The 15,413-nt window shown below is 33.3% G+C and overlaps 1 protein-coding gene across 10 annotated transcripts in view; it reads left to right on the forward strand.

Annotated features, from left to right (window-relative positions):
* USP34 (ubiquitin specific peptidase 34) overlaps positions 1-15,413 on the forward strand; it is a 236,077-nt gene that overhangs the window by 131,457 nt on the left and 89,207 nt on the right. For 9 of the 10 annotated variants that reach the window (XR_009054694.1, XM_057741862.1, XM_057741863.1 and 6 more), the window contains 6 exons: positions 1,084-1,238; positions 2,367-2,480; positions 4,633-4,732; positions 4,866-5,025; positions 7,745-7,871; positions 7,968-8,115. Coding sequence is in view for 9 of the 10 variants with exons in the window: in XM_057741862.1 (XP_057597845.1) it covers positions 1,084-1,238; positions 2,367-2,480; positions 4,633-4,732; positions 4,866-5,025; positions 7,745-7,871; positions 7,968-8,115 (804 nt within the window). In the remaining variant the exon portion in view is untranslated. The remainder of the gene's footprint in view (positions 1-1,083; positions 1,239-2,366; positions 2,481-4,632; positions 4,733-4,865; positions 5,026-7,744; positions 7,872-7,967; positions 8,116-15,413) is intronic. The other variant, XM_057741860.1, reaches the window with a different exon arrangement.

Here is a 15,413-nt window from a genome sequence, read left to right on the forward strand (position 1 = left end):
TGTTTCTAGTTTTTTTGTTGGCTCCCAGGGGCACAAATTCTTCTTAGAACAAATAATTCATATATTAACTGTTTCTATAAGAAACTGATTGGATACATTTTTCTGATTAAACTCTTCAGACTGGTACTGCTACTAGGTAGATATTGGGTTGGCCCAAAATTTCGCTTGGATTTTTCTGTAAGATGTTATGTAAAAACCCGAACAAACTTTTGGGCCAACCCAGTACTTTCTGAGGTGCTTTTTGTATTCTGCATCTCATCTACTTTTGGGGGGGAGGGGGCCCCCCGGGTTCTTATGATTCTGTCATCTTTTCAAATGCCTTCTGATTTTGGGGAATAAGCCCAGGCTCTAGAATCCCTTATGATGCACTTTAGAAATCCCTGTGATGCTTTTATTCTACCCTTTTGTATTGTCTCACTTACCCGTATTCAGACTTGTGATTGCCCTAATGCCTTCTCTTTTATTCTGAATAGTTCTCCTTATTCCTTCTTGCCACACTTTGGAGTTGTCTAATACTTGGGTCAAAGTACCATACAGATATTGTCTCATTACACTGGCATCTCAGCTAATTGTATCCCCTGATGTGTTGCTGTTCATGTTTAAGGCAGTCAGTTCCCTTTTGTTTTATTAATCATAAGGATCCGTTTTTTCATAGTTTACAAAAATAATGCTTATTGGCATTTATTGTTTATCTCCTATGTGCATAGAATGGGCTTTGAACATGGTATCCACTCTATTCTTAATCCTTAAACCTTAGAACTAATAGGACTTTGGGAATTACTTCCCTTTAATCATGTTTACCATAATACAATGATATGTTCATGTTTTAGGGAAAATGATTTTCCAGAACAAATGATTCTTCTAGGATACTATATAAGTCATGTTTTTTAGATGATTTACATATGGAGGATATTTAACTACATTTGAAAGCATAAATTATATGAAATTTCTTATGAAATAATTTTTATAAAATGCTACAAAATATCTCCTTTATATTTCTGTATATATTGGTGCTTCTAGTATATTTAATTAGGATGAAAATGTTGTATGTATCAGGATTTAAAATGTGTAATTTTTATCTAGGGTTAAGTTTGGAGCAAGTTGATATTTTATGGCATTGTTTAGTAGAAGATTCTGAGTGTTATGATGATGCACTCCACTGGTTTTTAAATCAAGTTCGAAGTAAAGATCAACATGCTATGGGAATGGAAACCTACAAACATCTTTTCCTGGAGAAGGTAATTTTATTTCTTGACTATATTGTTTGTATTTCCTTTTTCTCTTAAAATGTAAACTGTAATGTTCATTTTTTCCTGTTTTGAAATACTTAAAAAAATAGACAAGTATACTGCTTTTCAGCAGTTTTTATATAATTTTTGCCACTTAGATTTTGCTTTAATTGTATCCCCTACAGTGTTTATATCTAAATGAATGCTTAGTTTATATTTACAAAATGTTAGGTTCCTTAGCTAAAGTACTTAAACTGACAGTAATTAGAATAACTCTTGGTAAATAAACACTAGTAAGAAGTGTGAGGGGTTTTGGTGTGTATTTTTAAAAATCATTAGTAACATTGTAGTTCAGTTTTTCAGGGGTGGCCCCCACCCACTAGTGTGAGAGCCTTAATCTGCAACTCTTTCCTTAGTTAAACGGTATGGTTTTAGCCAGTCTTTCTGCAGATATAAGCCAATGTTCAGATTTGCAGATTTCTGGGAAGACATGTTTAGGAAGTGCTGTCATGATATTAAAGATACTCGTCTATCCAATTTATGTTTTTAATCTATCAGGTGCCACAATTGGTTCAGGTGATAATTTTCCATTTGAATTTTAAAACATTGATGATGATAAAGAAATAAATTTTATTATTTCTATGCTAATTTTTGAGATTATAAAAGCTCTCTGGGAAGTCTCTGTGGTAGAATTGAATGCATATGAATGAGTTTTGGTAATATAAACTAAATCACTTAATAGATCCAGGACAAAGCTACAAATAGACCTTTAGTTATCTTAACGTCAAGCTCTAATTTATATACAAACTGTACATGTAGCTATACATCTTATAAGTGTGTGTGGTGTAGGTATACAATAAATAATAAAAGTTTTAAATTTCTTCTGGTTTGGGTCATTGTACATCTCAAAAATTGAAACACGTATCAGGCAGGTTTCAGTTACGTCATGAATAAAATTTTCTTTAAATTGTTTATTTTTAAATTAGCACTAAAAATCTCAGTTGATATGTTTTCTTCTGCAGTGTTTTTTAGTAAAATTAGGTTTGTTAACTTAAATCTGTTATGTTAAAGCCAATAAATTGAAATCTGCTAACTTAATTATCACACTAAACTACCTTAAAAACATTTATTTTTAAGATGCCCCAGCTAAAACCTGAAACGATTAGCATGACTGGCTTAAACCTGTTTCAGCATCTCTGTAACTTGGCTCGATTGGCTACCAGTGCCTATGATGGTGGTTCAAACTCTGAGGTACGAATTTAGGCTTATTGTTTTATTAGGTCAGCTTGTGAAATTTTTTGTTTTGTTCCTCAAATTAGATTACTGAGTTATATAGTCTACAAAACAGTGAATTTGCTAACTATGCAGACTTTTATTCTAAGGTTTTAAAAAGCTTTATCTTTTGGTTTTAAAAAGTTTTATAAAGCAAAGTTGGTAATTTTTCATTACTAAAGATAACCTTGGTTGTAATAATAAAAACTTGTGATACAAACTTCAAACTATGAAATAAGTCATGAAAATGTAATGTACACATAGGGAATATAACCAGTAATATTGTAACAGCTTTGTATGTTGCTGGGTGGTAGTTGATCTTATTGCAGTGCTCATTTCATACTGTATAAAAATATCATATGACTGTTCTGTACACATGAAACATATTATATATTAACTGTAACTCAATTAACATAACTTATTACACATTCCTTGATTAATAAAGAATTTTGCAAAGTAGAAGGTTGATTTGTCTAAAATCTGTTTTTCACGCCATTTGTTGTGGCCAAGGTTTTCGATGCTTCTTGGGCAACTCCAGAGTTTCTGTCGGGAACTTCTATTCTGGAGTGGAATCCACCTAAATCATTTCTGACCGTGAAGCATGATGATCAGTTCATTAACTGAAGACTGTCACAAATTGCTAGTCTTATCTCTGGTTTTAAGTTCCATTTGCCTAGTTGAGTGGCTGCGAGATTTTGTTGAATGCGTTATTCCTAAACTCACCTAACACAGACTATTATTTGGAAGTCTTCCTTATTGGATATTTCAGTTTATTAGTGATAGCTTTGATTTATGCAGTATCCACTCACATTTTTCATTAATTTTCTTTAGAATTTGAGTTGTGTTATAGAGAGAAAACTAGAGAAAACTGATGTTAATCTATGTGGTAAAGAGTAATTTTAATTGTATTATATTACTTTCATAGTATCTTCCTACCTTCTTTCCTTGTTTGAATAATGTTCTGTTTTGTTAGTTTTTATTTTTAATTATTTGGTCCTAACTCTTACTTTGATAACACCATGATAAGTTTCAGTTTAGTGATTTCAGACAACCAGACAGATCTGATTTACCTAAGTAGTCATACTCTAATTTTTTTTTAAATAAATTTATTTATTTATTGGCTGAGTTGGGTCTTCGTTGCTGTGCATGGGCTTTCTCTAGTTGCGGCAAGTGGGGGCTACTCTTCGTTGTGACGCATGGGCTTTTCATTGTGGTGGCTTCTCTTGTGCAGCACGGGCTCTAGGTGCGTGGCTTCAGTAGTTGCAGCATGTGGGCTCAATAGTTATGGCTCATGGGCTGTAGAGTGCAGGCTCAATAGTTGTGGCGCTTGGGCTTAGTTGTTCCGTGGCATGTGGGATCCTCCCAGACCAGAGATGGAACCCGTGTCCCCTGCATTGTCAGGCGGATTCCCAACCACTGCGCCACCAGGGAAGTCCCCATTCTCTAATTTTGAGGTAATAGTGCTTTTTAAGTAGATGATATAAACACTAAAGGTGTTCTGTCACCTATCAGAAGGTTATTTTTCTTCACCCTGCTCAATTTATGGGAACCTTCATTCTCTACTTTTTCTGTAATTTTCAGTGAAAACATTTTTTTTTCATCTTACGGTTAATGTCATAAATATCAACTTCATTTAACAAATCTTTTAAATTTTCTGTAAACACCTGAAAGAAGTGGCTTTTTCACAATAAGCTGGATGAAAGCATTAGGATGTTATGCTAACAATTATGTGTTATTCCTTTGTAGCATGTTGTGAGGACTTGAGTTTTCCCCCTATGTAGTCACGACTTTTGAGTTAAATGTTATACACATACAAAGTTAGATGATTTATAAGTATGAGGTACAGGTATATTTCAGTAGTTGAAGAAATTTCCAAAGCTTTCATCCTTATTGTTATTTAATATTAGTTAATAACACTAAATAGTTAGAAATGGCCTTTTAAATATTTTATAGGATATTAAAACTCTTTGATATTGAATGTCTTTTAAGTTTGTAACTGGTCTTCTAATAATTTACATTGTTTGACAAAACTCTGATGTTGAATGCCTTTTAAGTTTGTAGCTGGTCTTCTAATAATTTACATTGTTTGACAAATAGTAACATTTATAGATGTCATATTTTTCTTTCTTAGCTTTGTGGTATGGACCAATTTTGGGGCATTGCTTTAAGAGCACAGTCTGGTGATGTCAGTCGAGCAGCTATCCAGTATATTAACTCTTATTATATTAATGGTGAGTGATTTGAAATATTGTCTGATAGATAATTTTTATGTAAGTATTTTTTGTTTAGCTATAATTCATTTTCTTTAATATAGCTAAACAAGAATAAAAGATTGATGTACATATCAAAACATCTGATTTTCAGGTAAAACGGGTTTGGAGAAGGAGCAAGAATTTATTAGTAAATGTATGGAGAGTCTTATGATAGCTTCTAGCAGTCTTGAACAGGAATCACACTCAAGCCTCACTGTTATAGAAAGAGGACTCCTTATGCTGAAGACACATCTGGAAGCATTTAGGAGAAGGTAATTTTTTAATACCATATTATTAGAATGAATTTTAGGCTTTTATTAAAAAAAATTGCTGATATATCCAAAAGTATTCCTAAAATTAAACTAAAGGTTTTCTTGGGGGCAGGTGGAAAGCATAACTTACCAGAAGTGAAGGAGTTAGTAATGGAAGTAATTTTTGTTCATGATATGTACCATTTTGCCGTGGAATAGGCAATATAGGTTCCTGGTAAATACTGCAGAGTTTTAAAAATCATAAGAGTCTGAGAAGATATGCATGAATAAGAATCTCTAGACAGAATTCCATCTCTAAGAAAGTATTACTATGATTGAAATGGCAGAACACCACTACCAAAAAAAAGTTTCACTAAAACCCTCACCAACAACATCAGATAATCTCTCATAGTTGAATCAAGTTGAGTCATTTGTTTCATTTGCTGTTTTTTTTTCTTCCTGGACTAGGAGACAGTATTTTAATTTTGAATTTCCATTTACCATGGAAACATGATCAAAAAATTCTGTTAATGAATATCTGTATAATTAATTTAGACATACCCTGTGTAATACAGAAATAAAGCAAATTAACATTTATGAATATATCGACTGAATTGAAAGGTGAGTAGATAGTTTTAATTAAGAAATTCTGTTTGTTAAAAATCATGAGTAAATGTGAAAGTACAAAGAAGTGTTGAAAAAATTGTTAAAATTAATAACTTCTTTCAACTTCAGAGCTTAGTTTGATAATGAAAAACTTATACAATTGATATATATTGACCTGTTGTTTTAAAATATCAGGAAATACTGAATAAAGATTTTTCTACACATTCCTTATAAATAACATGGCTCCATGTTTTAAAACATTTAGGCATTGCAAACTTCTTTATTTTGATTATGATTGTAATTTGTGGAAATTCTACTTAAATAATTCCTTGTGTTTTTAAAGAATGTGTAAGGGAACTCTATAGAGTTTTTTGCACAGAGACTTCACACTGCCTTGTAATTTTTACCACTTTAAAAAATAAAAATAAAAAAGCAAATGTGATATGTCTTATTCAAATTAATAAAAAATTAATACATACTCATTATAAAATTCAAATATTACACTAAGATAATACTAAAGAAAAAGTACCTTTTCCTATCAGAGATATTTATTATTAATGATACGATAGGTATTCTAAAATTTTCTCTATGCTGCAGGGTCTACAAACAACAAACCAAAATGGTCCTTTTGGTTCAAGCCCTTAGTCCTTTTACAGTGTTACCAGTGTTTTTAAAATAAGCGCTTATTTTAAGTCTTTAAAAACAAATTGTTTCCTAAGATTCAGTGGTACATTTTATAAGTTTAATGAATTTCAGTTCAAAAATTCCTTCTCAGATGTACAAACGTTTTTCTAACTCAAAAAAATTGGTTGTAGTATCCTTGATAGAAATCTTTATATTTGTTTGTTTTACTCTAAAAGTTAATGTTGGTGTTAAATAATTTATATAAAAACTTATTTTGTGGATGGCAAGTAAAGAAACTAAGAAACAGAATTGAATATTCAAAAACTAAGAGCTAGTTTTAAAAAATTATCAAGGAATTTTCATGCAAATCCTTGTGTGGTATCATCATACAATTTCAAGTGCTTAATGTGCTTAGTGCTACTCCTAATTTAAAATTGCCTAACATTTGTAAAATGAAAATATAAAGTAATTATTGTGTTTATGTATTCCTTATATCTTTAAAAGAGTAAATAAAAATGTCTTTTTAAAAGACTTTTCTTTTTAAAAAGAGATAAGGTTATAATCTTAAACGGTAGTTCTCAACCAGAAACGGTTTTGTTTCCAGGGAACATTAGGTAATGCCTAGAAACATTTTCAATTATCACACTTAAGGGAGAAGGCGGTGCTGTTGGCATATAGTAGGTAGAGGACACTGCCAAACATCCTACAGTGAACCAGATAGCTCCCTCATAACAAAGAATTATCAGGCCCCCAAAGATTAAGATTACTCTTTTGCTCATAGAAGCTGGACATTGGATCACTTCTAGGAAATCAAGTACATTTATTCCCTTACTTGCCCTCCTTTTATTCCAGAGTTGCAAATTAGTTTTAGATATTGATCATTTTTTCTTACCTAAATTCAGGTACCCTGGATCCTGTCTTCAACAACTGAAAATCAGTTAGAAAATTAGTATTTAGTGTGTCATGCTAGACGCCTGTCTCCTTTAAAATATTAATCTTTATAATTCATTTTATGATTTTAGCAGTCATGGATTCGGCTCTCAGGTTGTTAGGCTTATTAACATATATTTACTACAATACAGTTCTGTCTTTGAAAAATATTTCCTAATACCTTTTTTCCTCTTTTGAAAATAGAAGTGACAGCTTGCCATTTCACTTACCGGATTAGTTTGTTTCTTTAAATTCCTCCTGCTTCTGCTACTCCCCTGCCAATCCCCCCACCCCCATGTTGTTTTGGGTTTTTTAATGTTCTTAATGGGCCTCTCCCCCCTCCCCCCCCCAGTAATTTTTCTTGGAAACTAATTTTTAAGGAGCTCTTAACTATATTTACACATTTAAGTTCCATTCAATATGATGAATCCAAACTTAAAACTTAATTTTATAGAGTAAATTGGAATGTACTGGACCCTTTTGTGGGCGCTTTCATTTTGTAAAATACTAAAAACTTTTGTAACATTAAAATAGTGTATAATGATATACTTCCTATGTGTGGTTTTTTTTTGTGTTTTAGGTTTGCATATCATCTCAGACAGTGGCAAATTGAAGGCACGGGTATTAGTAGTCATTTGAAAGCACTGAGTGACAAACAGTCCCTGCCGCTAAGGGTTGTATGCCAGCCAGCTGGACTTCCTGACAAGGTAGTTACATAGTTTTAGTTTCCAAATTGATAACATTTCCCAGTTCAAATATATGTTCTTTTTGTATTTTTAAATTGGTTGCATCTCATATTTCAGATGACTATTGAAATGTATCCTAGTGACCAGGTAGCAGATCTTAGGGCTGAAGTAACTCATTGGTATGAAAATTTACAGAAAGAACAAATAAATCAACAAGCTCAGCTTCAGGAGTTTGGTCAAAGCAGCCGAAAGGGAGAATTTCCTGGTAAGTCCATCAGTTCAAATTTTCAATTTTTCTAGATTCTATTATATATTGACTTCAAACCTTTAGTTCTCTGAAGACTACCAACCATGTTTACATGGTTGACTCCCACCCCCATGCCCTCGCCTACCCTTGGTATGGTACCATTGATTCTTAGGCAAGAGTTAAGTTTTTTTTTTTTGACGTTGTTCATAAACACTTGTCCTCATTTTTCTCAAAAAAATTCTACTTTTGGAGGTTATTTGATAAGCAGTGTGGGAATTAATAAGTTTATGTCCATACGCTACCTAGTACCCAGTTTTACCCAATACATTTTTTTTTCTATTTTGAAGTATATGAAAACAATACATCAAGTTCCATCTATGCATCTCCCCTTGCCTCCAAAAAAGTATCCTATTAAGAAATTTCTCATGTGGACCCGAAAGGTGTATTTGATTCCTCCCTTACTGTTAAACCACTGGTGCATTTTTAGTGTCTTTCCATAGCACATAAAACAGGAGCTAATCAGATGCACAACCAGGAAAGCTGTTACTTTTTACTTAACAGTTTAAAGGTCTGAAATTATAACAGGCTAAGTATATATTTAGGGGAAAAAAATTTTTTTTTTGGGAAAAAATTTTTAAGTGCTTCTTTTTAGGACTTTTAACCTGTCTGTGTGCAGAGTGATAATTCTTTGGCATCTTTTAGTAAGGAGCCGACAATTTTACTACACCTTGCTCAAGATGAAAGCATATGTATCTTCTGAAGTATATGAGATCTTAAGTTTTTTATTCTTGAATAATTAATAAGTATTCTTGGTAGAGGAATAGATGTTGAAAAGTCTTCCTCCTACCCCATCTCTAAACCTCCCATTTCCGTTCTTCTGAGGCAAATGTTCTTAGATATTTTTCAAGTGATAACAAAATGTAACATAAGAATATTTATATAGAGTTGATGCTTGAATAACGTGAGGGTTAGGGACACCAACCCTCTGCATAGAAATTCATGTATAAGTTATAGTTGTCCCTTCATACCTGCAGTTCTTCCATATCTGTAGCTCTGCATCTGTGCATTCAGCCAACTGAGAATGTAATAGTGTAGGTTTTACTGTTGAAAAAAATCCACGTAGAAATGGATCTGCACAGTTCAAACCTGTGTTGTTCAGGGGCCAGCTATATACTTAAAACACAAATGGTAGCATTCTGTTTATACTCTTCTACCCCTTGTTTGTTGTGCTTAATATTATCTTAAGAACATTCCATATTAGTACATACAGAAAGTTACCTCATTCTTTTTAAGAAATGCCTTGTCCATAATATAGTGGTACCATGACTTATTTTACCTTTTCTCTGTTAATGGACATTTAAGTTGTTTCCCTTCTTTTGATATTATAGTGTTACAGAGAGTGTCCTTAATACATATGTTATCTAATACATGTTGGCTAAATACCTAGTTATGGAATTTTCAGTTCAAAAAGTATGTTTTTGTTCCACTGAAATATATTGTACATAAAGAAAATATGAAATGAGTAATAATAAAATGAAAACCACCAATGTACCTACCACCCAGGTTAAGGACTAGAATGTTATTACAAGCTAGTTGTGTCCCTCCCTAATATCATCTTTTTTACTTCCCCTTAACACTATCTTGATTTGTTACCCTTTTTTGGGGGGTGGGGTGGGGTGTTCTTTATAGTTTTACCTCCAGTATGTATATTCCTAAACAATGTATTTAGTTCCTTGAAACAGATAAGTGTGCACAGACTTGGTGGATTAAGGAAAAGAGAAGCCTCATCTGAGGTTATCAGTGGGAAAATTCTCAAGTTTAGGTTTTGGCACAGTTAAGGTATGTATCTTAGTGCTGTAATGTTGACAAGATGCTGAAATATCCAACAGAAGTACAGTCATAGAGTCTTTTCTTTTTCGGATCTCTTCCTGACCTACTTTAGCTCTCAGGAATAGATCAAAATAGAATTTCTTCTGTGAGATGATATGAATGTCTTCTGCTGATTCAAGCAGGAGGACATGAAGGTGAGAATAGAAACTTCACCGACATATTCTGGTAATGAATATGACTGGTAAAGACAGTCTGGGTACAGATAAGAATCTGGGCCAGGTTCGCTTGCCGCTCTTTCCTTAGATAGAGAAGGTCTTATGAAGGCAGCAGAGATTTGGGCTGTGTGGTCCTCAGTAATGCGTTTTTCTGGTCACACTGATCCTGTTGATTGTCCTCCACATCTGGAGCGTAGCAGTTGGATCTCCTTTATCATCCTTGTAACTCTTTTTGTCTCTCTCCTATATTGACGGTTTTGTTTCCAGGATTCCATACAAATTGGAATGTTGTACCAATTCTTTATTGCCTCACTTTTTTTCATTTGGCTGGAATACAGTGCAATTTTCCGGTAGCTTTTTTTTTTAAATTTTTAAAAAATTTTTATTTTCAGTCAATATTTCATATATATATATTTTTAAAATTTATTTATTTATTCATTTATTGGCTGTGTTGGGTCTTTTTTGCTGTGCCCAGGCTTTCTTTTTTTAGTTGCGGTGAGTGAGGGCTACTCTTCATTGCCGGTGCGTGGGCTCCTTCTTGCCATGGCTTCTCTTGTTGTGGAGCATGGGCTCTAGGCACGTGGGCTTCAGTAGTTGCAGCACATGACCTCAATAGTTGTGGCTCACGGGCTCTAAAGCGCAGGCTCAGTAGTTGTGGTGCATGGGCTTAGTTGCTCCGCGGCATGTGGGATCTTCCTGGAGCAGGGCTTGAACCTGTGTCCCCTGCACTGGCAGGCAGATTCTCAACCACTGCGCCACCTAGGAAGCCCCAGTAGCTTCTTGAGAGAATGTTGATGTGGGGATAATGTTAATGATTCTTTGATCAAAACTATATTTCTCATACTTTAAATGGTGATTTGGCTGGGTATAGAATGCTAGGTTGGAAATAATTTTGTTTCAGAATTTTAGAAGTATTAATGCATTGTGTTTTGTGGTTTTGTTGGTGCTGTTTAGAATTATGAAGCCATTTTGATTTCTGATATTTCTAAAATTTTTACACATCCTTTTTTTCCCCTCTTCTAGAGCTTAATGAATCTTCTTGTTCCTAATATTCTAAAATTTTACAATACTAGACCTGAGTATGGATCTGTTTTCAACAATTGTAATGGGTACTTTAGTATTTAGAGGTCCCTTTTAGTTTGGCAACTTGTATCTTTAAGTTTGGGGAAATTTTCTTGAATTATTGGCTTTCTGTGTTCTGTTTTACCATTTCTCTCTAAACTCTATATCTACATTTCATCTCTTGGACTGTTCCTAATTTACTTATCTTTTCTTTCCTGTGTTTCATTTCTTTGAGTCTTTAACTTCCTGAGAGATGTTTTCAACTTTATTTTGCAATTCTTTTGAGTTTTTCATTTTTGCTGTCATGCTTTTAATATCTGACATCTCTTTTTTGTCTACAGAATACTGCTGTTATCTTAGTTGAAATTTCTTTTTGAGAGTATCAGTATTTTTTTCCTTAATTGAAGGAAAAAAATCTTTAAAAATCCAGACTGATGGTGCCTGCATTTTAATTGGAATGTTTAGCTAGTTACTTACTTATTTTCTGTTAATCTCACATCATCTTTTACCTTATGTTTACCACTCTGGCATTTTTCATTCCTATATATAGATGGAAAAATTTCCATTTACTTTCTTTTTCCTTCCTCTTTCTAATGAATTTCCCTTAAAAATGTTTATATGGCAGATCTGGTGATGAATTTTCTCAAGCTTTTTTTTTGTTTGAATAAAAAGTTTGTTTTGCCTTTATTTTTTTTTTTTGCATTTTTTTTTAATTTTATTTTTTTTGGGGGGGTACATCAGGTTCAATCATCTGTTTTTATACACATATCCCCGTGTTTTGCCTTTATTTTTATTTTTTTTTTTTTGCCTTTTTTTTTTTGCCTTTATTTTTAAAAGAAATTTTCACTAGATGTAGAATTCTAGGTGAAGAAATTTTTTTCTTTCAGGACTTTATAAAAATTTCCCATTATCACTTGGCTTGCAACGTTTCTGACGGAAAACCTGTGGTTTTTCTTATCTTTCATCCTTTGTATAGAATGTGTCTTTTTAAATGTGCTTGGTTTTAAAGATTTTTCTTTAATGTTGATTTTCAGCAGTTTGATTATTGATGTGCCTTGTGTTTTTGTGTTTATGCAGTTTAGGTTTAGTTCAGCTTCTTGGGTCTGTGTATTTACAACATTTATCAACTTTGTAAAAGGTTAGCAATTAAATATTTTTTCAGATATTTTGTTCTTGTCCCTTACCCCTCACCGTAATTTCTAGGCCTCTAATTAAATGTATCTTAGACTGTTTGTGAGTGTCTCATAGATTACTGAGGTGCTGTTCTTTTCCTTTTCTCCTTTCCTTTTTCTCTTCTCTTTTTCTTTTCCATCTCTTCCTGTGCCTTCTTTCCCTCTTTCCCTCCTTTGTCAGATGTTGATCTTGTTCCTGTGCCAAACCAGTATAAATCATCAGATTGTAGATTATAAATTTGTGTCTCATTTAGGTCTTGATGGTTACTGTAAGTTCATTTGATTCCCAGCTTGCAAACTTAATATTATCTATTCCCTTTTTCCCCCGTCAGATGTTTGTAAAATTTTTAAAATGTATTGCAGTTTCAGAGGATAGCAATTAGACGTGTGATGTTTAATGTACTATCTATCATAACCTAAGAATTTTTAAGATTTCTTGTTTCTTTTTCTTGTTTTGAAACATTCATTGCATTAAGATATTTTTAAGGTAGCACTTTTTCCAGAACTGTTAAGGAATAAGCAATTCTTAGGTTAAAAAAGATCCTCTCAAAAGTAGTAGAAGATAGAAAATTGCTCAGTTAACTGTAAAAACCAATTCAACCATTATAATTGAAAGTTGACATATTATGTACACAATGTATAGGCCTAACTCACATATCAAATAGAGTCCAAAATCCTAAATAAGCTGCTAGCCATCTTAGTTCTATTTTGGCACAAAGTCGTGCATGCTTAGGGTATCTGACAAACTAGGTACCAAATCAAGTCTGTATTAGCTTAGCAATCCATCACGACTAAGGATATTTTATCTCACTATTGTAAAAAGATCAGTAGTGATAGATTGTTATTAGATTATTTCAATAACAAAGAAAAGAAATTTGGTAAAAATCTACCAAAGTATTAAAAGTTTAATATAGAGTTTCTGTTCATCTCGTAGCCCATGTTTTTCTTAAGCACTAATTATCTGTTATGTGAAATGATTTGGATAAAGCATTAGTATCAGAAGAGGGAACTCAGTGCTAATTTGTGGGTAATATAATGATGAATAGGAAACTAAAGAAATCAAGTGCTTTGTAGTAATTTAAAAAACATTAGTTAGGGTGGTGTGTTTTTGTTTTTGTTTGTTTGTTTGTTCTTTGGTTTTTTGCTGTGCAACTTGTGAGATTTTAGTTCCCTGACTGGGGGTTGAACCTGGGGCCATGGCAGTGAGAGCACTGGATCCTAACCACTGGACCATCAGGGACATCCCTGAGTAGGGTACTCTTAATGTGACATGTTTGTGGAATATATGAGAATAAAACTTCTTGATATATAAATGAACACTTAAATAAGTGATTATATAAATGAACACTTAAATAAGTGATTATGCCTAGCATGTCTCTGTGGAAAGTATTGTAGAAATGCCAAGTTAATTTCTTTCTTAATATATTTTACCTGAATCTCAATGAATTTTTAGTTTAAATTGGATGAAAGTACTCTGAATAATAAACTGTGTGAATAAACTAAACAATATCAGAACTTCTGAGAGGAAAACCTGAAAAGATAATAGATGAATGTCAATACTAGCTATTATACATTTAAAAACTACAATATTATGATCTTGTAAAGAGTTGTTAGGTAAATCACAATAGATAACAAAGACATAGTCTAATGACACGTTCAATTTAGGGGCAGGATGAATTTAAAATATTCTTTACACACACAAGCACATGCACACACATAATAAACTATAGGAAACTTCGGAAGATGTAGGATTGAATATTTATAAAACTGTTGGAAAGGCCAAGATTTGTAGGCTTAGAAATAATAAGAAGGGAGAGAATCATAGATTTAGCTACACAACAATTAGCAATTTTGCTAAACAACAGTTATACTCAACGAAAATTGCTGAAATGAATCTTACTGGAGGAACCCATTTTCCGTCCCTGTGTTTGAAATATTTTCTGATGAAATTTTCTTACTTGAGTGGAGGGGAAAGGTAATTTTATTTTATTTTTATTTTTAATTTTATTTATTTATTATTTTTTGGGGGGTACACCAAGTTCAATCAACTGTTTTTATATACATATCCCCATATTCCCTCCCTTCCTTGACTCCCCCCCCCCCCCCGCCCCGAGTCCCCCCCACCTTCCCCACCCCAGTCCTCTAAGGCATCTTCCATCCTCGAGTTGGACTCACTTTGTTATACAACTTCCCACTGGCTATCTATTTTACAGTTGGTAGTATATATATGTCTGTGCTACTCTCTCGCTTCGTCTCAGCTTCCCCTTCACCCCCCGCCCCCTCCCAAACCTCAAGTTCTCCAGTCCATTCTCTGTATCTGCTTCCTTGTTCTTGTCACTGAGTTCATCAGTACCATTTTTAGATTCCGTATATGTGAGTTAGCATACAATATTTGTCTTTCTCTTTCTGACTTACTTCACTCTGTATGACAGACTCTAGGTCTATCCACCTCATGACATATAGCTCCATCTCATCCCTTTTTATAGCTGAGTAATATTCCATTGTATATATATGCCACATCTTCTTTATCCATTCATTTGTTGATGGGCATTTAGGTTGCTTCCATATCCTGGCTATTGTAAATAGTGCTGCAATAAACATTATGGTACACGTTTCTTTTGGGATTATGGTTTTCTTTGGGTATATGCCCAGTAGTGGGATTACTGGATCATATGGTAGTTCTATGTGTAGTTTTTTAAGGAACCTCCAAATTGTTTTCCATAGTGGCTGTACCAACTTACATTCCCACCAACAGTGCAAGAGAGTTCCCTTTTCTCCACACCTTCTCCAACATTTGTGGTTTCCAGATTTTGTGATGATGGCCATTCTGATTGGTGTGAGGTGATACCTCATGGTAATTTTAAAATGTTACATGTCGTATGGAAAGCAGTGGTCCTGCTTCACTCATTCCTGAAAATAGTTGTCCTAGTGCCTATCCAATGGAATTTTCCTACATTAATGTAATAAAGTTTAGCAATATTTGTTTCATTATTCATCAGATATTTCATCATTTTGCATAATTTTCTTCCTCTATCAA

Source organism: Hippopotamus amphibius, chromosome 7 (assembly GCF_030028045.1).
Source record: "Hippopotamus amphibius kiboko isolate mHipAmp2 chromosome 7, mHipAmp2.hap2, whole genome shotgun sequence".
Classification (NCBI taxonomy): Eukaryota; Metazoa; Chordata; class Mammalia; order Artiodactyla; family Hippopotamidae; genus Hippopotamus; species Hippopotamus amphibius.